Source organism: Chelmon rostratus, chromosome 9 (genome assembly GCF_017976325.1).
Source record: "Chelmon rostratus isolate fCheRos1 chromosome 9, fCheRos1.pri, whole genome shotgun sequence".
Lineage (NCBI taxonomy): Eukaryota > Metazoa > Chordata > Actinopteri > Chaetodontiformes > Chaetodontidae > Chelmon > Chelmon rostratus.
Genome location: NC_055666.1, coordinates 12,324,136 through 12,348,982, shown reverse-complemented (window position 1 = coordinate 12,348,982; position 24,847 = coordinate 12,324,136). Strand labels below are relative to the sequence as shown.

General features: G+C 43.5%; 2 protein-coding genes across 2 annotated transcripts; one reads left to right on the top strand and one right to left on the bottom strand.

Annotated features, from left to right (window-relative positions):
- The first annotated feature begins 785 nt into the window (after positions 1-785).
- Positions 786-3,991, top strand: fbxl3l (F-box and leucine-rich repeat protein 3, like). The gene is made up of 5 exons (XM_041944517.1): positions 786-889; positions 1,669-2,029; positions 2,306-2,428; positions 2,699-2,870; positions 3,317-3,991. The coding sequence occupies exons 2-5, from the start codon at positions 1,670-1,672 to the stop codon at positions 3,958-3,960; spliced, it is 1,299 nt and encodes a 432-aa protein (XP_041800451.1). The 5' UTR covers positions 786-889; position 1,669; the 3' UTR covers positions 3,961-3,991.
- A 1,429-nt stretch (positions 3,992-5,420) lies between these two features.
- atp10b (ATPase phospholipid transporting 10B) lies at positions 5,421-23,051 on the bottom strand. The gene is made up of 21 exons (XM_041943954.1): positions 22,526-23,051; positions 19,368-19,572; positions 18,912-18,997; positions 18,509-18,615; positions 17,607-17,738; positions 17,239-17,366; positions 16,768-17,020; positions 16,192-16,385; positions 14,953-15,111; positions 13,699-14,242; positions 13,462-13,562; positions 13,250-13,376; positions 12,963-13,147; positions 10,296-10,563; positions 9,397-9,473; positions 9,188-9,313; positions 8,906-9,106; positions 8,694-8,774; positions 8,457-8,561; positions 8,157-8,344; positions 5,421-6,799 (listed from the first exon to the last, which is right to left on the bottom strand). Exons 1-21 carry the CDS (start codon positions 22,933-22,935, stop codon positions 6,520-6,522), a joined length of 3,957 nt encoding a protein of 1,318 aa, XP_041799888.1. The 5' UTR covers positions 22,936-23,051; the 3' UTR covers positions 5,421-6,519.
- Positions 23,052-24,847: the final 1,796 nt, after the last annotated feature.

Sequence of the window (24,847 nt, the reverse complement as noted above, 5' to 3'; positions counted from 1 at the left end):
AGTAAAGCACTGCAGTAATAAGATCAGTTGTCGTCATGTACTTTAGCCCTGATCTTAAAGTCGAATGGAAACATAACAGTGGACACCACATATTTTTGCACAGTTAAATCAATTCTGAACTGTTGCTCATTTATACTTATAATGAAACTGAAATACCTTATCAAATAACTTATCATATTTAATGCAGTCAACATTATTTATTGTATTGTACTTTTGTATTTCATAGTAGGCTATTTAATTTGCAGGTTTAATATTTCAGGGAAAAATAAAAGGCTGCGTCTCTGTGATTACTACTGCCCATTTTTACATCTCTGTCTCTCTCACACACACACATGCACACACATAGACACGCACAGACATGCACACGCATGCACGCACACACGCACACTCACGCGCGCGCACACTCTGACACACTGACCTACTTTCTCTGCACGCGTGCACACGTATCTTGTGCCTCTTCTAATGGGTCACGACACTGACAAACACGTTCACTGCACATAAACACACAATCCCGCACACTGGTGTAAACAACTGGGTCAAAGTGAAGGTACACCGTCTATAACAAGCAAACGTGGGAAACATGTGTGTCCCCCCGGTGATGTAGACACCACCCCTGTGTTTCTGCATGCAGGTTGGTGGCTGGAGTTGCAGCCGAGCGGGTCCATGTTTTTCTCCGCTCACGTGTACCGGCTGCTCGGCAGCGCCCTTCAAGCTGTCGCTAAGGCCGAGAGGAGAGCTTATTATGGGAGCTGCTCCTGCTGTCCTATGTCAGCAACAGCCAGCAGCACGCCTCCTCCAGTCATCTCCAGCCATGGCTCCGAGTGAACGCTGTCTACTCCACCGACAGAGCACAAAACCGAGAGGAAAGTGTTGCTGTTAAGCCGTTCATGTAAGTAACGCGTTTTATTTGCGTTTGTAATTATGTGTGCTTTAGTATGCAGGTTTCTGTAAACATATTCATCTGGCGCCACAGGTGGTGTTTCTCTATTCACTTCGCCTCAACTCAGTTCAATTCAACCTGCAGCATGAATAGCTTTCCTTCATATACACACACATTAAAATAATAATAATAATAACGTGCCAAGTTATAATGAAGGGGTGTTAGAAATTATTTTACTAGAAGAAGTGTAGTGCAGTTAATATCAATCATGCTCTTTAAGAGGTGTGTCTGAAACTACAGGGTCAACAGAGTATCAAGCTTCAAAATATGTTGTAAATTGTTATTTGTATGCTGGACCAACATATCTGTAAGGAGATAAGCTCAGTGTTTACTGCTGAAACCTGCAGCTGCAGCCTCAAACAGGTTTGGTTAGCGAAACAGGCGTCTCCAGTTATGAACATGATTGCTGGGTGGATGATATAGAGTAGTTGAGGTAGAGGTTTCAGACTGGTGGTTCTGCATCACTGTTAATTTCACTCACAGACACTAAGTACAGGTTTCAGCAGAATTGGCAATTTTTATTTTGGGAAATATAGAAGTTTTATTTTAAAGAGGGTTTTAATAAAAAAGGATTATAATTTACAATATAGAAGCGCATGAACAATGGGCTTAGATTTCTGAAGTCTAAGCTGTGTGATAAAATGAGTAGTTTTAATTTTATGGTTTGCCTTAAAACTTCGAACAATTTCTAATCACATGATCCCACGTTGTTTTCTTATTTGTTTCAGAATGAAACGAGGAAGGACAGGTCTCAAATCCAAGTGCCAGACCTTCCCCTCCCATGAAGAGAGGGCTAAGAGACAGAAGTGGGGGGCGTCCAGCTTCGCCCTGACTCCAGTACAGGACTGGGGTAACCTGCCCCACCACATCGTCCTGCAGATCTTCCAGCATCTGTCCCTCATCGACCGGGCCAGGGCCTCGTCTGTGTGCCGCTGCTGGAATGACGTCTTTCACACGCCTGACTTGTGGAGGAGATTTGAATTTGAGCTCAATCAGTCGGCTACATCTTACCTGCGCTCCACTCACCCTGACCTCATTCAGCAGATCATCAAGAAGCACGCCCAGCACCTGCAGTACGTCAGCTTCAAGGTGAGAGCCTTCCCCTGCTGTCGCCCGTTCATCCTCTCCTATCACCTTCTCCTCCTCCTCTTCCCTTTTCACAACACAGCTGTCTGAAAAACAATGTGTGTCCTCCTTAATCCAAACCATCTGCTGTACAACTGTTCGTGACGCATCAGCTGTCTTGGCATTAGTGAGCTTAACACATCAAGGATGAGATTATTCTTACACCTCCATCTTACCATTCCTCATTTTTGTGTGTTTATTTTTTTTAACCTAAATGGTGAATCACTGCTGGTAAATCAGGTGGACAGCTGCACAGAATCTGCAGAGGCGGCCTGTGACATTCTCTCCCAGCTGGTGAACTGTACCATTAAGACCCTGGGGCTGATTTCCACAGCACGGCCCAGCTTCATGGACGTGTCTCAGGTAAGAGGCTGCCTACGCTTCATATGCACATCTCAACACATTCACTGCTGTCTTATTTGAGGCAAAGAGCTAGGTCCGTCGTATCACGTGTGCCATTTGCACGTCAAGCTGAAGACTGTAATCATCTCCCTCATCCCACATAAGGACTTACTGTACCGTGATTTTACTTTGGCAAAAATATAATTTCTGCACTTTTGTTTGGTGAAAATAAACTGTCTTGTAACATTTTTAATCGTTCGGGTTGAATCAGCATTGTTTGTCCCTCCTCAGGCCCACTTTGTGTCTGCACTGACAGTGGTGTTTGTCAACTCCAAGTCCCTGTCCTCTATCAAGATTGATGATACGCCGGTGGACGACCCGTCCCTGAAGGTGCTGGTTGCTAACAACAGCGACACCCTCAAGCTGCTGAAGATGAGCAGCTGTCCTCATGTCTCCCCAGCAGGTCAAGTTTCTGCTTTTGTTTTTAATCAGTGAGCACAGTCAAAAGTGGGCCGGGAATTAGAAAAGAGTGAAAAGGGGAATGATAAGTACATGTTTAAGGTGTTAGCATGCTGGCATTTGCTAATTAGCATTAAACACAAAGCACAGCTGACAATCAGAGTGATTAAATTTTTTCCTGAGGGGAACATGAATGAATGTCTGTTGTCACTCAAAAACAAAAATGTCAACCTCGTGGTTGCCCTAGAAGAAAAGTCAGTGGATCGATAAAACCGGTAGGATTCATCCTCAGGGGGCCATGAATGTCTGTGCAGAATTTAATGGCAAGCCATGAAATAGGTGTTGAGAAATCTCAATCTGGGCCAAAATGGTGGATGGATTGAGCAAAATTGCCATCCCTAGAGCCCTGCAGATTATTTCAAATGTTCTGACTTCTCTTCCGGTCCTCAGGTATCCTGTGTGTTGCAGACCAGTGCCATGGTCTCAGGGAGCTGGCGTTGAACTACCATCTCCTGAGCGACGAGCTCCTGCTTGCCCTGTCCTCTGAAAAACACGTTCACTTGGAGCACCTGCGCATTGACGTGGTGAGCGAAAACCCCGGCCAGACACATTTTCACGCAATCAAAAGAAGCAGCTGGGAGGCTTTGGTCCGACACTCACCCAAGGTCGACATCGTCATGTACTTCTTCCTCTATGAGGAGGAGTTTGAGCCCTTCTTCCGTGAGGAGACTCCCGTCACCCACCTGTACTTTGGCCGGACGGTCAGCAAAGAGATGCTCGGCCGCATCGGACTGAACTGCCCTCGGCTGGTGGAGCTGGTGGTGTGCGCCAACGGCCTGGAGCCCCTCGACGAGGAGCTGATCCGCATCGCTGAACGCTGCAAAAGCTTGACGGCCATCGGGCTAGGCGAGTGCGAAGTGACCTGCAGTGGCTTTGTGGAGTTCGTAAAGATGTGCGGGGGCAGGCTGACTCAGCTGTCAATCATGGAGGAGGTGCTGATCCCAGACAGCAGCTACAACACGGAGCAGATCCACAGTGAGGTGTCCAAGCACCTGGGCCGCATGTGGTTCCCCGATATGATGCCCACCTGGTAGGCTGACATAAAGCCAGCATGGAGGTTAATGAAGTGCGTGACTTTCATGGACACTCACTGCATAATGCTTTCATGAGAATCCTGTGTGTCCACAGTTGCACATTTTATGTTCAGCTGAAGCTTCAGATTTAGACTGCAGTGTGATTTGCTCTTTTTGGACAAGAAGAAAGCGAGAGACAGATTCTGTGTCATCACTGTTCTTGGCCGGCTCACTAGAAGTTCATTCCTAAAGCTGTCACTCATATTTTTACCTGCAGTGAATTTAATCTTTTGACTAATACTGAAAATGTTTGTTGGCAGGTGGATCTCTGTCTGGCTACCTTGTGAGCAGTCGGCTTTCTTTTTACCATAGATGTTGTGGTGTGATATCTTGGTTGTAGTAGGTTCTTTCAGTCTGAATTTCCAGTTATTCACCGCAACCTTTCTACTGTTGTGAGTAAAGGATGTAGATCTCGCTTATCTTACTTACTTTTTCAGGGAAAACCCTGCTCTTAATTTGCTTTTACACTATTATCAGTATGTGTTGTTCTTCAGGTCTTTTTGTGATGAAATGTTGTTCTCTACCTTATTCATTGCCCATCTACTCCTGCTTTAGTTAGTGATTTCCTACATTTCTACCTGCATCAACAGTAGTGTCACTCCTGCAGCCCAGAGACAACGAGAGTTTCTGGGCGAGTCACAGCAAGAGTCACACCTTCATGTAAAACACAATGAGGTTTTTATATATATATATATATATATTGTATGTATTTGTGTTGTGGAGACTTTAATATTTCATCCTAAACTACAACATTTTAATTCAGGCTTTCAGCTGTCAGTTAAAATATCTGAAAATATGTTGCTTCATTTAATTGCTTTGAACGGTGGTATAACATGTTAAACTCAGCTTTAAAAATCATTTATAGTGATTGTTTCACTTTCCTTTTTTTCCACTGCTGAAATTAAATTTGTTTTCATTCAAATTGGCATTTAAAACTTATTTTCCAAAATTATAGTCTGAAATCTAAGTTGATGAGAAAAGAGTGATTTTAACCTTTCAAACTCTGTGCTTGCCGCACTGGATCTCAGTGTAATGTTTCTCCTTATTGTCATCATCTGAATTTGTCCCGTAATCCTCAAGAATAAGATAAAACACAACCAACCACACAACCTGTGTGGAACATCACCTGTAGTCAACATATTATAATATTAATTTAATTGTAGGTGTTTGTTTTGTGTTTTATTATAGACGATTTTCCCTGTTCAAGTAGGAGCACTGGCTAAAACAGATGAAGGTTTCCTGTCTTGAAATAGAGGCCCTTGTGCCAAACATCTAGATTTAAATTTTTTTATACCATGATTTTTGTTTCTTTTGTGGTGCATTAAAGAAAAAGGCTATTACAGTTTAATGTTTAAAGATACCACACATATATTAAAACAGCTGTAAAGATTTGCCTTGTGTTTGTTAATTTGTCAGTTAAAGTATTTATCACATATGTTTACATGGTATTCATGTCTGTGCAGCAGTGAGAGCCTTGCTCAGGTCTGGAAGAAGTCTTCATCGCAAGTGCTATTTGTTTAACTTATGCTGCATCTATTCTCAATAAAATGGATTTAACTAACCTGCATGTTGCACATTCTCGTGACTATAATACAATCGAGCCTCATCTGGGCTGTTTAAATGTCTGTTATTGTGACTTTGTCCCATTTGACCTTTCTGCAGCTCTTCATTCACAACACTAGAGAGCAGCAACGATCCAACTGGAGGCAGTGGGACCTTACATAAGCAGAGCGGCGGCTGTAGAGTGAAGTATGCAGATGATAACTCAGCCCTTTTTACAAGTGGATTCGGCTTGTGCACACTCCATTTCCATACAAAAGCATCAGACTTTGTAGTTTAGAAGCCTTTTCTTCTGATTCCTCTGAATTTACATTTCACACACACACACACGCATACAAACGTACGCGCACACACACACACACACACTCAGGGGAAATACATTTTGATTGTGCTTCCGTGTATTTCTAAAGCAAATTTTGCAGATGTAAAAAATTAAATAAAATAAAATACAGGCCCAGCCTATCGTTTTTGTTATACAGGCAAATTAAATGGGAAATCTGTAAACCACACATGTGTGTTTGCCTCAGTGACAGGATGCATTGTGACTGTTTAGGGTATCTAGGTGAGAGGAATATATTAAACTAGCTAAGCATTTTGTTCTGGAAAAGTGCCACGTTTTGGAGGGGTGGGTGGCATGACTAATTGGGTTACCACTGTGCTCTGAAAACCCATCAGGAAAGTAACAGGCTTATGTGTTCACTATGGCAGCTTGTTATGAGGAGAGCAAGGAGGAGAGGCCCTACATGCTTTTTGTCAAGCAGTTTATTACAAAATGAAGTCATCGCCCCAATCGATGATTTGTCACAAGTCAGAGAGGAAGAGTATGTCTCCTTGATTGCATTTATGTAAGACCATAACTCTCATAACTCTATACTGGGATATATTCACTCACGCCTAATATTTACAAATTTCAGAATAAATAATCCTTTCTCCTCCCAAAGTTGCCACAAGTCTGTTTTTTCATGTGTGTAGAGGCTGCTGACACTTTTCAGTGATAACATTCAGTGTGAATTCATCCTGCGTGATATGAGAAGGAGAGTGGGGGTAAATTTCCATAGGCGTCTCCAGGGAGGGAGAGGGTGGGGTAGACAGCCTGGAGCGCTTCACCTGCCCACCGCCCCTGAAGCTCCTCCACTCCTTGATCCACTGGCTCCTCGTGCAGGGGTCCAGCCGGTCCAGATGCCTGGCTTGCACGAGCGGGGAGGGGGCGATAGAGTTCCTCAGCACGTGAAACATGTACCTGGGGGAGAAAGTGTGGTGGTGAGAAAGTAGGCCAGTGAAAAATATGCGGCCCTTTGATGTAAATCAGAGCATTCCCTCTAAATATCAGCACTTTCAGACGCATCAGCAACCAGGAAGAGCGAGCCGTGGCGCAGTCGTTCCTGAACCTCACAATTAACATTATTTAATTACAAATCAGCCTAGACCGTCTATGCACCATTACAACCTAACAACTACAAAGCAGTTAATAATGTGTGCAAGTCAAATCCACACTCCAAAATAAGAGATAAACAATATGATTATGAGGCTGATCGGGTTTAAACAGAGGTGGCAGGAGGACTAGAAGAGTGGTTATGACCTTTTGGGCTTGTGACCCATAGAAATGAGCAATGTCTCATTACAGAGAATCTCTGTGGAGGTGTGGAGCAGTGCTTAAAGAATTACTGAGATCTTTTAGTTAAAATAGCAATACCACAGTGTAGAAATATGTTACAAGTAAAAGCCATGTTTTCCAAATTTGTAAGGAAAGTAAAAGTCTAAAAGTATTAGCATCAGAATATACCTACACATAAAAGCACTCATTATGCAGAATGTCCCATTTTAGAATTATATATATTTTAAGACTGGATTATAGTAATTGATGCATCCATGTGTACATCACTTTAATGTTGCAGCTGGTAAAGGTGGAGCTCATTTAAACGGCTTTATACCCTGCTGCTGGATTGCTTGATAATTCCCCCCTGCAGATCAATAAAGTAAAAAAACAAAGTAAATTTTCTCAAACAAATGTTGATGTTTCTTAATCCTTTAATCATATATGGACCCCTTCAGATTTACTTTGGGACCCCCCCAGGACAAACACTGGACTAGAATAACCTTCTCAAATAGCTGTATTGTTTAATAGAAATACGAGGAAAAGCTTTTCTCTGATATCATAGTTAATTGAATATCTTTGGGTTTGTTGAACCAAACGACACCTGAAAACGTTACCTTGGGCTCTAGAAAACTGTGAAGGCCGTCTTTTTTTTTGTTATTTTCTGACATTTTAAAGACAAAATAAAAAATTCAGATTTATTAGTGTTCCAGCTCTAGTTATATAAGAGACATCCGATGATGATGAAAAATCAGGTTCAGAGCAAACTTAAATTTGATTTAAGGTGCGAATTACCAGCAAAGCTGTATTTCTGCTCTTTAACCTTTTTTCTAAATATTTTAATTGTATATATAACAGGAGATTAAAGAAGGGAGGAAATGGGAAAACAAATATGTGGAATCCAGCGGAATTACAGACATGGAAGTACATGAAAAAAATGTATGTGGAAGTGCATGAAAAAGCCATCCCCCCTCCAGAGCCGGGAGGATGACGCTGACGGTACCTGGGCAGCAGAGCCACCACAGTAGTGATGATGCAGATAAGGTAGAACATGGGGTCAGCCATCTGGCTCTGAAGGATCCAGTACGGGTTGGATGGAGGGTTACAGGTGACGCAGATGCCGCTGTAGGCAAGCGTCACGATGAAGTACAGCGCCACGCTGCCCAGAATGATCACCCAGTGAACCACCGTCTGCGAGACAGCAATCGGACTTCATCAAAACAGACTAGCAAATCATCACATTCTGCTTTATTTACATTTTACACAGCATCCATCCATAGATATCCATCAGTTTAGCACTCACCCAGGCTTTGATCTCTATTGACAGATGCAGCAGGATGGTAAATAAAGAAATAGTGTTCAAAGGAGTTCCAAAGGTAAAAACATCAATGTCTGAATCCCGGTAAGCCTGGGGGAGAAAACATTTTAGGAACATATCAGTAAAACAGTAAAATAAGCGGTAACTCAGAGGATGCACCATGACAATTGCGACTTCGTGCAATGTTTAATCAGCGGTGGAGAATTCAAGTGTTTCTCTCACCAAATATGGAATGAAGAAGCACACCAGACTCTGATAGAAGGCGTCGAGCATGGAAACCCAGAAAGTTGTAGAATTGTATTCCTAGACAAACACACACATGTTAAAATACTCATAAAACTAATCAAAGTATTTCACGCATTTTACTCCAGACCCGACTCTATAAACATGTAGCTGCTGACAGAGTTGTGCTGTGGTTTGGGACTGTCACTGACCCCTGAGCCCCGACCGGTCCTGTACAGCTCAGGGACGCCCAGCAGGACCTCTACAGAAACGTCTTTGTCCATTATCCCAAACATGATGGGCGGTGCAGAGGTGAAGAAGAGGTTGAAGAAAATCAACAGCCAGTAGTCGATCATGGCAGTGCCTGAGAAGCCGCAGAAGAACTGATACCAGAACAGCAGATTCACGTAGGCCTGGGAGACACATTCAACCGTAGGTGATCAGATGAAAAATGCATGTGACATGATAATTCAGACAGCAGATACAAGACTCACCACATTCTTATAGAAGAAGTAAATGATCATGTTGGCCAGTCGAGTGTAGCACCAGTGTCCATGAACCAAGAGAAGTTTTTTCAGGTATTTGAAGCGAGAAATAGCAAAATCGCTTGCCATGACGGCCTGCAGACGATGAAGAGGTTTAGACAGTGAAGAGCAGTAGAAGAACAAACAACATTTTCAAAGATGAAGACCTCAGTTCAGACCTGCATGCCCTCCTGACCGGATATCCCAATGCCGATATCAGCTGCTTGGATCATGTTGACGTCATTTGCGCCATCACCTGAAGCCACGGAGCGGATGTCAGTTCAGTTACATTTACAGGTGAAAATGTTTTTCATTTTGTCTACATTTTCGAACACATTCTCCTTATAATAAAAATGACTTCTTTTCAATTCCTCGAGACCTGAACTAACTCTAATACCATCGTGGCAGAACACCATGCATCCTCAAATTTCTATCCAAAAGTCCTTGTCGAACCTTGGGTTCGACATAAATGTGAAATGTGGTTTAATGTCCAGTAATAAATTTATCAGGAAGTTCAATGACTCAGAGCAGGATAAGATCAAGAACCTTATAAAACCTGAAAGAACCTGCATGATGAAAGGGAAATTAACTTTTCTGTTCCCTTGTAACACTTTTTGCATTCACACCTGTAGCATCTAAATGGAATTCAGCCATAGTTCATTTTATCTTTTATACTTCTTTTTCTCCAACTGCAACATGTCAAAATGCCTATTGCAGAAAAAGCCTGTCCAAGAATTACAATATCTGCAAACAACCAGCAGTTCAAAGTGGTAATGAATTCATTCATTTTTTGCTGGAATCAAAATGAACTGACATGATGAAAAAAAAAAAAAAAAAAAAAAAAAAAGGTAAACGGAGAAACAAATTTGTCCTGTATAAAATGACTCAACACGGCCCTTCAGGGACCCTCTATAATCTTAATCTATAATCTTATATAATCTTAAACTGATATCTGAGTAACACTCTGTGGTAATTAAGATCAAACAAAGACTTTACATAGTTTTTGTAGTTTACTGTATTCTCACTGCTTTATTTTATTTTATTGTTTTTTGTGAATAGCTGAGCAAAAGTTCCTCACCGACAGCGAGGGTCATGACCTTGAGTTTCTCCCTGACCACCTTCACCACCCTGCTCTTCTGTAAGGGTGTGACCCTGCAGCAGAGCACCGAGCGGCAGTGCTTCGCCAGCTCCACGAAGCGGTCCTGCAGGTCCGACGACAGGGCCATGGTCAGGGTGCGTCCGTCGATCACCAGAGAGATGTCCTGCGTTGTGTCCACGTTACGAGGATCCAGGCTGTACCTCCTCACCTCTTCCAGTGTGCAGTCCAGGATGGATGTGCACGTAAGCTGGAAAACAGCATCTGCTTATTTGGCTGATCACACGGTCATCATCATTTCCACAAAGCTTTGCAAAGCAGAACTGAAACAGTAAGTTGCAGGAAATTAACAGGGCAACAATTTTTATTAAACAATTGATCATTTTTTAATTAAAAATGGCAAACATGTGTTAGTTCAGCTCTTCAAATGTAAAGATTTCCTGCTTTTATTTTGGCACATGTGATAGTTGGATGGTTGGTCAGACAACATAAACAACTTGAAGATGTCGTCTTTGGCTGTTGGGTGGTTAGTTTCTGACATTTTATGGACCAGACTATTTACTGAAGTATAATTGTTGTAGTGTAAGAGTAAGTTGCAGTCCTGTTATAGTCCTGTGATTTATTTAGACTGAGCTGCACACAAGGCTGTCTGTGAGAGACCTAAAGAAAACACAAACTGAAAGAAGACACGTACAGGTGACATCTAGTTTCATCCATAAAAAGGCAAAAAAACAGCTTGAGAAGGGAAAACACTGAAGGCAAGACTGTGTGCAATAAAGTACACATTATGGTATGTGCTGGTAAAAGAAACATCACTCTGTTGAGTCATGTTCATGATGTCTGACTGTAAGCAGCTACGAGGCTCTGGTCCCATCAGACTCATCACTGTTGTGTGTAAATAACTCCAGCATCTTAGCCAAAAGGGAAGCCGACATGATGAAAAAAAACTGGGTCACATCCTGTTATCACCTATCTAACGCTGGCTAAATTTCATTAGGTGTGGTAGGCTGATGACTGTGGGAATGCATCCCTCAGGTGGTCATTGAGTTACAGTGGTAAAAATAGTTCATTACCAATACGCCTCCACTGTGGATCATGAGCGAAGGGGTATTTCCTCTGAGGGTTGAATATTAGACTGGTAATTAGATATGAAAGCAGTAGATATTGAATTGGGGTTATCTCGCTGCATTCATCATCAATGGGTAGTCCCGTCTGAGCCAAGCGCGGCAGTCCCTTTGTTCCAGAAAGCTCCCCGTGTGTCCGTTAGAGCCGACAGGTAATTTCAGTCTATTTGAGGCCAGGGATGATTAGACGTGGTCAGCTTGTTATGGAGGGTTCGTTCCTGTGCTACCAGATCGTTAATGACCTCAGAGAAGAAGGGCCCGCACATGACACGTTATCTTTCTTAGATGAAAATGTGAAGGTTTGACCTTTAGTTAAAATGTAAAAGTGGTCAAAAAGGTTTGGCCACTTAAATTGGAGGGAGACAAGCTCACAGGTAAAACCTACTGGACTCACTGCTTGCTTGGAAAACACATGACCTGTCCTGAATGACCATAAACGCTGCCCCCTGAAACAAGCTGTATGTGGTATGTGAAATCTAAATTACGCCTCGCCTTAATCTGTTTCAAAAGGCCAGTGTTCAGTTTTGCTTTTTTTTTGTGGTGCCAGCATTTTCACTTTTTGATTAATTCTTTGGAAAAATTAATGTACAACCTACTGTGGCTAAAGTAAACAGGCTTAAATTAGTAAGTGGCAAATTATATTTTGTATTATTTTTAAAAACAAGAAATAAATTGACCTGTAATTTAAGATAGGAAGTAGCATTTCTTCAGGGTTACCCTCTCTCCCCCTTATTTGCTTGCACAGGCTATTTGACAATCATATAACCTATCCTAATACATAAAACATCCCATTTTAATTCTGTTTCTGTTTCTGCACATAATTGTTTGACTGTTTTCAAAAATCCTGCAAAACTAACTGGTATAAGTCAGCACAACTGCCCGTAAACACACAAACACACAGGCTTCAAACAGACTAAATACTAAAAAGTTACCAAAAGTCAGGTGAGAAGATTGATACAACCAGAGGCCAATTAGCTTATCTTACGTAAAGACTGGATACAGCTGGCCTTACCCTGTCAAAAGGTAACAAAATTCACCTACAAGCACCTGCAAAGCTCATACATTCATTGTGTTGCATTTGTAAAATCTGTACAAATTGTGTAAAAATGTTAATATGCCATTTCAGAGGGAGTTATGTGTCTGAATATTTCTTGGACTGGTAAATTCCTGGATTCTCTAATTGCCTGGTAGCTGGTGGGCTGATTTTGTTACTTTTGGACAGTTTAGCTGTTTCCTCCTGTTTCCAGTCTTAATACTAAGCGGATCCAACTGGCTGCTGGCTGCAACTACATATTTACTTTACAGACATGACAGTGGTATCAGTTTTCTCATGTAACGCATCTCATTCTCATCTGAGCACATCAACATTTTCGTTTCAGGTTTGATTTACCAAAACAAATTCAAATTTTGGTCTGAGAAATGAATCAGGGATGCACAACCATTTATCATTTCACATGAGCGGCAAAGAAAAGCAGCTCTGAGCCAAACAGGCAGCCTTCAGTGAGGCAGACAGCGGCCTCCTCACCTTGTTATTGCAGCTCATGTTAATCACTAGGTCTTCCTCTTCCAGTAGCCTGCAGGCATAGCCAATGTTGACGGCTGTCTCCGGCTTGTCACCAGTCAGCACCCACACCTGGATCCCTGCCTCCCGTAGTGCCATGATGGTGTCTGGGACACCCTCCTGCAGACGGTCCTCAATGCCCGTCGCCCCTGCAGGAGACCACATATCCACAGTCAGGTATGATTCACACAGGGAACTTATCACACAGTATGTTTTTCAAGTGTTATGAATAATGTGTGTTGGGATAATACCGAGCAAGGAGAGGTTTGTCTCTAGCTGCACAGCAGTGTCCATAACAAGCTCTTCTCTGCTGTCTATAGCAGCCAGAGCCCTCTGTCTGTTCACAGACCAGCTTTCATACGCCTTGACACTCACAACCTGCAGCACACGCAGAAGAAAGATGAAACAGAGCTCATCTATTATAAGAAAATGATGCTGTAAATCAATATATCTGATTATGCACCTTCTTTGTAAAGCAAAGTGTACGCAGCCCATCTTTAGCATAGCAGTCAAGGTGATGCTGAGTATCTGCTGCTATTTTCTTATGACTCCCACGGAGATGTTCTGAACATAATATGACACATACATTTATATACTTTCATGTTAGATTATCAGATGACCCACGGTATCTCATTATCGGCTTATAAATGTAAATAAATCTGAAACAAGAGTGTGTGAATACACTTTCACCTGCACATACCTGCGTACGGTGTACCGAGTAGCTCCATGATGCCGTAGTCTGCACCTTTAGTGTACAGCACATACTCTTTTGTGATTGGGTGTCGCACCAAAATAGACATTCTCTTCCTGGTGGAGTCAAAGGTCAAGGTGTCCAGCACCTCAAACACCAGGTCATCCCCAGACGGGAGCCTCACGGTCACGCTGTCAGGGGTGCGGGCCAGCAGGGTGAAGCCATACGCCTTGGCTGCGTACACCAGGGCTGCCTCATCTGGACTCTCTGCCTCATACCTCAGATTGTCTGAGGTCGTTGCAGGCTGGTTGCACTGAGTTGGAGTGTACAGCGAACATGTTTGGAGCCCACTGCTGCCGCCAGACTCCTCCATTTTTACAGGGGAGTGGAAATGGTCCTCCTCTATGGCTGAATCCTCTGAAAAGGTACGATTTCTCTTAGGCTTGTTCTGCCAGGAGGTGAAAACATGGCGAAGAGAGCCAGACTTTTTCGCCAGGTTGGAAAAAGCATCCAGTGGGTTACTTGTCTGATGGGAGCGTGAAAACCCACTCACCTGAAAACAAACGAAGCAAACAAAACAGAAATTTGCTTGTGATATAATGTTTTTATGTGGACATTTTGCCCGAACACCCATATGGTGAGAACACAGAATACTCTCAAAACCTTGTCATCCATTTCCACTCCGTTTCTTTTTTGTGCTTTCGCCTTTAATTACAAACTCAAGGGAAAACCCACATATTTCTCCCATCTGCCAGACCTCGGAACAGCACAGTCAAGAGCAGCGAGTACTAAAATTAATAAAGGCAACCCTGGCTGCCCCTGCAAATCTCCCTTTACTATGTGGCTAATTTAGAGAGGACTCTGAATCTTTACAACTGGGGCTTTAAAGATGAAAGAAAATTAGTACTGACCGCTGATGAAAGCACAGAAACTTAAAGCTAAACAATTGAAGAAAACTCTTGAAATTAAGCTAAATTTTTGAGGTTAATAAGAAGAATATTATTGTTGTGTGTGTCACTGATTAAATTATGGAGATGTCGCTGCAGTATTGCAGCCAAATAGCTGGGTACTGGGTTTATAGATCTTCAGAAATCATGGAACAATGGACACAGTGATCAATAGATTCTGCACAGTGTTTTCTAGATAAAAAGTTTGCCAGTTTGCATACTGGGAGTTTTAAGAGAAGAAATCCTGCGGCCATCTTTCCTCTCCTGACAGTGCCCTCCATCTCTCATCCACAGTCGCAGCAAACGGAGCACTCACCCTCCGTCTCTGAGCTGTTGCCATGGAAACCACCACCGTGTTGCAAATGGCGAGAGCCAGAAAAAAGTCCAGGTAAGGATCTATCTTCCGGCTGCCGCTGCTGCTCTCTGCCCTGCTAATCTGCTGAAGCAGCTTCCTGTCTGGAATCACCTCAGTTTCCTGTTGGAGTAAAAGTTAATCAGTTTTTTAATTAAAAGCTCATTTTGATAAACTGTTTCTTGCTTACGCTCAGTTTTCACTGATTTGACATGGCAGGGCTGGAAAAAGTTTTTAGCTTTTTCACCTTTTCATCCAGTTTTCTTTGCCCACGTGCAAGGAGGGAGCGCAGGTAACGCAGAAGGTAAGGAGGAAGTTTTCATTCATAGAAATATTCTGCTCTGTTCGAGACACAGCATGAGGAAAGCCAAAGATGGCCTCCGTGCTGCCTTGCTGGAAGACTTTCCCTCTGCTCTCCTCTGCTCTTTGCCACGTGGACAAAAATAGACACTACTGTATATCAAGACGACGATGGCTAATCTATAGTGTACAGTTTCTGTGACATCCGTGGTCTGTGCCAAGCGATGCCCAGCATGACCATATGTCCCGTCACAGATAGAGGGGCAGCGCTGAGCCAAAATGGATGTGCTCATCACTGACACCTAGCAGCTCGGCCATCTGCAGCAGGGACTGGGACCATGAGGCCTTTTGACACAAGGATGGGTGAAATTTGGGTAAACAAATGTCAGTTTGAGGTCTTTTGAGTGTGTCTGTGGACATGGAACATTTAAAAAGGGACGTCCTTTCATGAATCCCGGAGATCAAATTTCTCAGTCTTTTTCATTTCAAACATGCATGACTATACATGACAACAAATAAAATGAAAAGATCATTGTTCACTTTGTTTACTCAGACAATAATGACCTGAGCTGAATCTACCAAATCATACTATAAAATTTTAAGTGTGATTTTATAGTATAAATGTTTTGTGTTTGATTTGGAGGCATTTATTTTGACTGCAAGGACTTGTTAATCTAGGGTATGAGTCTAATTTGTGGGCCTCTCCAGGTGGCCCTCAGTGAACTGCCTGACTTCTCCTCCTGCATGAGTAACAAGTGAAACGCCGATGACCATTTTCCCCACGGTGGCTTCCTGTGACCCTGCCTTGACCGCATTACAATACCAAGACAGGCAAAACCCACAACCCCACCCGACTCTGAATTAAATATCTGCCTTTTCTCCCTGACCGAGCGACCGTCTTACCAGCAGACTGCTGAAGGCCACGTCGCTTTGGGCCTTTCCTGCGACCTTGCTCTTGGGCCGGCTGCGATGTTGCGTGTCCTCTGGGTTGGTGTCCTCAGTATCCAGGGACCATCCGGTATTTGGGGGTCGTGGCCGCTGGTTGAAGATGACGTCCTCCTCTGAGTCTGGTTCTTCAAGGACAGCTAGGCGGATGGCTGCAAATCCCAAAAACCATGTCGATGGTGGTGTTGCTAGCTCAGTGATATCAACCTTACTGTGAGCTAAATCTAAGACTAGCATGCAACATGCTTACATTAACATGTTCACTTACATCTGATGACAGTAACATGTTTCCAGCTAACATGCCAGTGCTGGTATGTCAGTGAGTTACAGTAGTATGCTGATATTTCTTGCAATGTGCTGTGTGTGAAAGTACATGTAGTTCAGTAATAAGTTTTCCAGGCATTATTTCAAGAACTAACTTGCTACTGTTTTCTCATGTGTATGTTTACATACATATGAGGCCTACTGTGAAAAGCAGTAAAAGCTGCGACAGCTCATTTTGCTGAAATAAAAATACACAAAATGAAGGATTACCATTCTCCTTATGTGGGTACTCGGTGCCCATGATGGAGCATCTACGAAACACCATCTTGTTCTCTGTGAGGGTGCCGGTCTTGTCTGAGAAGATGTATTCAATCTGCCCCAGGTCCTCCGTGATGTTCAGGGCCTTACACTGCATTCGGCTGTCTGTATCCTCGTCGTACAGATCAATGTCATTAGTGATGAAGAAGATCTGACCAATCTTTACCAACTCGATGGACACGTAGAGGGAGATGGGAACCAGGACCTGAAGTGGGGGGAGAAAAAATGTAAACAAAGAGAAGAGAGACAGGAGAGAGCGAGAAAGAAAGGAAAGAAAAGGTGGTGATGAACAAGAGGTGGTGGAAAAGGAGAGGATGTAGAAGAATGAGGAGACAGGAGAGGAGACAAGAGTTTGATGATTTTAAGACTTTAAGAAAGACACACTCAATGCTCTCTTTCATGCACCCAGTCAGACTCCTCCACCTGCAGCAGGATGATCATGGTGAAGAACATGTAGAAGGCAGACAGACTGGGACTGTCCAGGTGACCGGTGCTGTCGGGGACCAGGTAAGGGGGCACACCGGGCAGCGCCTGCAGCCATAAGAAGTGACCTGCATGTGTGAGGACAGGAGCATTAATCACACCGACTGTCGCGCAGGGATGAAAGCTATTTTTGGCACCACACCTTCCCCTGTCTCCTCCCTGTTCTCCTGGTATGTGTTTGGGCCTGTGGCCAATTTGAGCGTTTTTTTTTATTGGAAATTAAGCGCCGCCTCATAAATGTAAAAGCATTAATCACGAGTCAGTCTGTGTTGTGATTATATTGTTACGTTATGTAATTCATCACTGACCTACTGCTCCGACGAGACACATGGCGAAGAGGAGAATGACGCAGAAGATGACGTCTGTGTTCAGCTTCCGCTCTAGTTTGCTGCGCTTGTATCTTGGTCCATTGTTGTTGAGCATGGACTTGGTTTCATGGCCTTAAAGATGGGATGAGAACGTGTTGAGTCAGTTACCAACAGACACTCCTTATGTCTGAAAACACGTGCTTCGGTTAATTCAAGGACAAAAAACAGGGCTGAAGCTGCCATTGAGGACACTGAGGTCATGTCCTCTGCAATATTTCTGCAAAGTTATGGGTTTATTATGATAGGGGACTTTACATTATTGATTTCAAACACTGTAAGGATGTTTTAAGACTGATTCTGATATTTTCAACCATGTTATCTAGTGGATCTAGGCGTTGCAATGTCAGTCTGGCTGCCATTTGGTCCAGACTGAAATATCTCAACAGCAACTGGATGAATTGCCATGAGATTAGGATTTGTGATCTGACTTTGATGGTCCTCTGACTTTCCCTCTAACAACACCAGCAGGTTATCCTGTGAAATATCTCAACATCTGCTAGATTGACACAAAATGTTGGACAGGCATTCTCAGTTTCCAGATGGTCTATCATTGTGTTTAATTTATATGCATTTGATTATATCTGAAGCCTTGTTTGACTGAACTTGACCGTTAAAATCACATTAAAATGAAAGGAATGCAGTGCTCTCCACCATAATTACATACTGGCAGCAGCTCATAACACAGGGATAAAAAAAACAACATGCCAAAAATACTTCATAATACTGTATGTGAAATTTTTGTTAAATTTGGACTCTGAAGTCCTGGCTTTGGTCCTGGACAACAAAAGCACAAAGAGCACAAGGTCAAAGCAGTTAAGCAGCTGAGCAAATGGAGAATATACCTGCGTACACCACAAAGCCAACAGCGTGGTCCGTGTTTCTCACTGTGCAGCCTCGCAGCAGCAGACTCTCGATCCCAGCGCCCACCTTCTCCTTATCAGGTTTCTCTCTGCGGCAGGAGAAAGCGAGAAACCTCCTTTGTACTGTCAGATCTTGTTAGATATTCATTACTGCTTATATATTCCCCATTAGCAATTCTCCTGCTTTACGACCATAGCCGGACAGCATGGGTAGACCAGCTGTAAGAGCTGCGGTGCCCGAGGAAATCGATTATAGTCTATTACAGCCCCAATAATGCCTCTGGTGGCATCAGAAAGTGGGTTGGAATTAGTTTTGCTCGGCTTCTCTGAAAGGCTCAAAGGAACCGTTTGGGGAATCCATGTGATCTGTGTTTTTGATACTCACACATAACACTTGAAATGATTCAGATTGTTGTTGGGTCTTTCACACACGACGAGGCTGTTGAAGCTTTCAGGTTCAAACTCAGGGTCCTGGGAAACGAGAGGAGGTTTGACATCACTACAGTGTGAATGGAAACTTTTTAAACGTTACATAACCTCCTTTATTACACGCAGGAGGAGCAACTGTGCTCAGAAAAAATAAGCATTAAGGCAACAGAATGTAATCCAACAGGTATGTGTTTTCTGTCTGTCATTACTGACTTTAATGCATATCATAGTTACTGCAGACTTCCAGTAAGTACTGTCAAGAGATGTCACAGTTGTTCCTTTGATGTGTGTTCAGTGTTCATGCCAAGGAGAATCAGAAAGGTGAGGCAGCACGGAGGGAGGAAGACAGTGAGGAAAGAGGAAACACAGGCGAGAAATTAAAGCCAGAAGCAGTAGGTACCGCATTCCTCACCGAGATGCAGAGGCCAGACATCGCCGTCCTCTGCTTCAGGTTGGTCTCTCCGTCCAGGTTGGATGTCTCTATGTGACACACACCGTTGGGGTCTGATGTGTGCAGAAGCAGGAGGTCTGCAGGGACGATCTCATTGCAGACCACCTTCATAAAATCTCCCACCCGCACGTCCTTCCAACGCCTCTCCACAAACTGTTTCTGTTTCCTGTAATCAGACGTGTCCGATACCGACAGTCATTACAGAGACACAAGTCCCCGGCTGCCTTTTCTATCGATTTTTGACACCTTTATTAATCGCAATATTGGCATAGTGGGCATATTTCGTGTTTATGCAATCAAATGAAGTACTGACTCACTCCTTATGGATAAAAAAATCACAGCAGCTGCTTAAGTTAGGGAATAAACAACAACACCAAATGAAAAATCAATGCTGTTGTTTTTGGAGAGCAGCCCAGATGTGTTTTGTGCGTTTTACAATAAGGAAATTTTTAGAGGAAGACAGACCGTACGAGCCGAGGCTGTTCTTGGCTCTGACGCTTCCCAGAGAGCCACATGCTTTATAGTTGTTACCTGCGTGTAAAGCTGGCTAACCACCAATGACAAAGAGCTGCAGGTATGCTGCCCTGCATGTAGGACCTGATCGGGTGGCTTCCACTAAACACCACACCTCACCCCAAACAAAGCCAGGTTGGGGGGGGGGTATGTATTTTTAGTATGTTCTGTTTAGATTATACTACATAACAGGTTGTGTAAATATTGTTTCCCGTCAGGAAAGCTTCACATACGCTTTGCCTGCGTCAGGCAGCCTAATTAGCCTTTCAGTTATGGGAGGTCCCTTCCTCAAAGTTGTGTTGTTCTCACGTTGCCTGGAGTTAAATTTCATCACATACATGATCAGAAGGTTTTAAAATGTATGTCAGTGATTCCACATTGTTGTGAAAGAACAGCTCAACAACATTTTTGGAAATGCGCTCATTTGCTTGTGATGCAAAATGATTTATACCACTCTCATGCTTGTCCAGTCAATATGAACCTAAAGCCCGGAGCTGGTTAGCTTAGCTTAGCACAAAGCTAAGACTGGAAATGGGGGAAACAGATCTGTCAAATCATGGCAAAATCCACCTACCTGCACCTCTAAAGCTCACCACTTAGCATTTAACATCAATGAATATTAATCCACATAAAAACTTTTCTTGTATTGCACCTTTGCTTGCCCATGAATGGTGAATTTGAGTCTCCAGTGACAATTTGCTCTACACACTGGTTTTTGTATGGATAAAAGAAACATGTTGACTGTTGAGCTTTAGAGGTGCTGCTAGGTGGATTTTTTTGAACCTTCAGACTGAGCATGGCTAGCTGTTAATTGCCCCTGTTTTCCTGTCTTTATGCTAGGCTAAGATAGTTGGCTGCTGGCTGTAACGTCATATTTAACAGACAGATATGTGAGTGGTATCAGTCTTGTCATTGAATTCTGCAAGGAAGCATATAAATATTTTTCTAAAAGTGTCAAACCTTTGCAGAAGGATCTCACGTTCCACATGTTTAACAATGTCTTTGTCAGTGCAGTCATCAAGTTTAACTGATGTTTAAAGTGATAAAAGCCAAGTGTTGTAAATTTTCTGATGTGTCTTTGTGATAAGACCTCAGAGTGTGAAGCATTTTGTGAAGAAAATACTTCTGAAAGAAAATGACAGCAGATAACCTGTTTGGTTTGATAATAGGCGTGATATGAATCACGCTCACACTACATATGGAAGAAATGAATGCTTAAAACAACAGACAGGAACAGACTATGAGGAGTGGTGACTGGTTTTAGTGACAATAAAACCAGACATGTTGAACATTATAATAACATGACTTTGCTGTTTCTTCAATCAGCATGATTAACAGCTTTTATGTTTCATGTGTGGTATGTCTGAGTGCAGGTGAACAGAGACGAGACGGACAGGATGACCCCGAAGATAAAGCACATTCAAACACACACTTCACGCCAGTGTGAAAACAGCACGCGGGTAAAGGGTGACGGGAAATGAAGGCGTGCTTCTTGCAAGTTCTGATGAATTAACGTTAAATCCCCCTCATCCGACTGCATTCCATGTGGGCCCTTACATGCACTCGCTGCAACGGTGAATGGCAGCTCACCAAGCTAGAGGAAAAGACGAAGTCTGTGGAAGCCTGAAATTTATTCCTGAGCTTCTTCTCGAAACATTTGTATACTTGAAAGAAATCCCAGGCAATCGATGCCGTCCTAATCTTTACAAGCCCAAAATGGAGCTTCAGCATCCCCACCCAGCGAGCCATGAGAGACCCACAAGAACACACTCGCCATGATTCATCCGCTGTTTATCTGATTGCGTGAGGCAATGACGGCTAGTGTCTGCTAACAGGCCCAGAGGGACCGGTGTGTTCTCCGAAGTGTCCGAAACGCCGCATCTGGAGTCTGCACTTAGGCCACCTGGACCCTATCACCACACATGCATATACAAACACAGACACACACACACACACACACACACACGATGCAGGCTTTCTGCCAGCTGAGGCTGCGCTTCTTCTTCTTCTTCTTGGGAAATTTAAAGCAAGCAACTGCTGGTTAATGTTAAGCCCTTCAGTGAGGATTCATCACTGGAGGTGCCTCCAGTCTCACAACACATCCAGAGGAAATCCACATCCCCTCGCCTCCTCTTCCCCCTACTCACAATCACAGCAGCGAAAGGGTTGAAAATGACAGTGTTTATCCTCCTTTGTGAATTATTCATGTTTCATCCGTAATTTAAAAATAGATAACCGCTAACCTTACTGTCTTTGCTGACGCAACACCCAGATGAGGGTTTCATCAAGTGTGCACAATGCGATGGTGAGAGATATTGTTGTGAGGCTCTTCAAAAAAGGAATAATCTCCCACACATTTTCTATTTCTAAGTCAAAAATTCTCACGGGCTGCTGAAACGCAGAGGAGGTAAAACACACACACACACACACACACACACAGCACACACATCTACACACTCTCACAGACAGCAACATGCTGTTTGGTAAGAATGATAAACACAGATGTGGAGGTGACGCTAATGCACCGTGAGTGTTTCCACTCGCCACATCATGCATGAACAGTGCTGTGTCTGCATTCAGAGTATGATTGTCTTTGAGTCATTTACCTGCTGTAGATGAAGCACGGTGTGTTGTTGAGCTTCCTGTCTGACTGGTACCTCCTGAAGTCCTCCCAGGCGTCCTTCAGGGCCGTCAGAGACAGGATAACACAGATGGGGATCAGAGCTACCTCGGGCTGGAAGGCGTTCACCACGGGGATAAAGTTCAGAATAGCCAGGCCCACAAAGTAGATGTTGGCCAGCCGGTGAAACTGCTCAAAGAGGTTCATGGGGATGAAGAAGAGGAGGGTGTATTTGGTGGTCTTGATGGCATTGCCAGGGAAGTAGCGGTTGGGTTGCTTCCTCTTCTCCAGACCCTCATAAGGTAGATTGGACGCCAAGTTGCGGAGGTCCTTCTCCCGTGCCCTCTGAGCTCTGAGAGCGTCCCTCATCAGAGCCAGGGGGCTTCTCCACGTCATGGCTGCTCTGTCTGTTTTCCTTTTCCTCCTGTCACCAACTTTTCCTTCCCATCCCGTCAATACTTACAGCTCTGATGAGATAAAGCAACTCTCCTTCGGGCCATCCGCCGCTTGAAAGATTCTCTCTGTTTGTGTGGGGCCTAAAAACAAGTGACAGCACACCTAGTCCTCCTCTGAGTCCGCCCCTTTCATTGACAGGTGTGTTTTCATTCTTTGCTCTGGAGAGTTGGGAAATACGGCAGCGGAAACTCAGGTGTGAGTGTGGCAGTGACTCGGCTGATTTTAATTTTGCTGCCAATAATCTCATTTCAGCAGAGTCCTTGAACCAGTAGCATGCTTCCTGTCGGCCTTAGTTTAGTCATTAATGAGCACTTTACACATGATGTTGTGCTTTAAAAGGAAAAATAAGAAAAAAAAGTAAAAAACACTAATGCACAAAACAAACATGTCAAATGAGCTAACAATCTAATATTTGCAGAGCAGTAAAACTGGTGCAGCGGCTCATAAGAAGATTTGAACTGACAACACAACATCAAGCAGAGTGCAGCTACTGCTCGGGGCAAACATACAGTATATGAAGAGTCTGCGGTGTGTGAATGAACACAGCAGAGGCAACGTACACACCCCATTCAAGAGTATATGGATTTAGAATAAGGTCCACAGTGCTTAAAGCCACTGACAACCTCTTTGCTGTTCTTAATGAAACTGAAGATAGTAATTAGTGTGATTCTTTATTGGTGATCTGTATACTTTCCCCTCATCCACTGAGAGGTCAGAGGTCAGCTACGGAAGCCCGAAAGGTGGGCTTGAAAGATTTCTTGCCCGATTGACACTCTAGCAGAGCAGAAGCTCGTAAAGGCTTTGTATGTTGAGGGTTGAATCATGCCGATTACACAGAATTAGGTGAATCTGCTTACATGTTTGTGTGTGAAGCTCTTACGTATGATGGACGACAACAAGGCAGCTTCTTGCACAGATGGCATGCATGTAGGATGCCTTCAACTTCCTCATGTTGACATATGTTGTCCTCTCAAAAGAAAGCTGCAGAACCTGTTTAGATTTGAACCGGATCACTTATTTATTGTGACACAGTTATAGCCATAGTAATGAAACTATATGCATCTGGTTAGTATTTTCTACACAGCATATACAGGAGTTATAGGGGAATTGCCCTCAAATGGAGATAGATGGATCTTCATTGTCTTTGACATTGATTTATCACCAATCAAAGAATTTAAATGATTCCCTGTTTTGCCCTTGAACAGCTGACACAGGCGGGTTCATCTCTCCCGGGCAGCTCAGCGTGTTTTTTCCATCCCGAGACGTGTGCGGCAGGGGAGTGGCGTGACGCGATCTTGCCAGACTCACCCTCTCACCCGTCCCAGTCAGCTCTGGCTCGCTTTGGTTTGGCTGGCACACCGACTGCACAGTGGCGCAGCTGTGAGTCCACACACACACACACACACACACACATACACATAGAAACAAAACACACTCTTGGACACGAAACACACACACACAGACACACACACATACATGATTCCACAGAGCAGAGGTCTGTGCATCCCTAATTACTCCAGTGACATGGAAACACTACAAAGTAGAAAGCATCTGCCTTTTCCCCCCTCTCTTACATGTCAACACTAATGCCCTTTTTGAAAAGAGGGAAAGAGAGAGAGAGAGGGCAAATTTAGCACAAACCATCTGTCTACTGTAGTGAGATAATACATCTGTTCTACTGAGGGGGAACAGTAATGTTGAGCTGATTTTTACCAATGCATGGAGGAACCTGGAACAAGGTTACATGTCGCGTTACATCACTTTTTACACCACTTTGCCTTTTTCGCTAGTTTGCACTTAGAGTTTTTACTCCAAGAAGTATCAGACGCACACAAACACAGAAGCCACATGC

Excerpts from the sequence above, each read along its gene's own strand:
- fbxl3l (XM_041944517.1), top strand. The coding sequence starts at position 1,670 with ATGAAACGAGGAAGGACAGGTCTCAAATCCAAGTGCCAGACCTTCCCC. Across the intron at positions 2,030-2,305 it reads TGCAGTACGTCAGCTTCAAG|GTGGACAGCTGCACAGAATC; the intron begins GTGAGAGCCTTC and ends CTGGTAAATCAG. Across the intron at positions 2,871-3,316 it reads TCCTCATGTCTCCCCAGCAG|GTATCCTGTGTGTTGCAGAC; the intron begins GTCAAGTTTCTG and ends TCCGGTCCTCAG.
- atp10b (XM_041943954.1), bottom strand. The coding sequence starts at position 22,935 with ATGACGTGGAGAAGCCCCCTGGCTCTGATGAGGGACGCTCTCAGAGCT. Across the intron at positions 18,998-19,367 it reads TGTCTGGCCTCTGCATCTCG|GACCCTGAGTTTGAACCTGA; the intron begins GTGAGGAATGCG and ends CTCGTTTCCCAG. Across the intron at positions 9,474-10,295 it reads GGTCATGACCCTCGCTGTCG|GTGATGGCGCAAATGACGTC; the intron begins GTGAGGAACTTT and ends CCGTGGCTTCAG.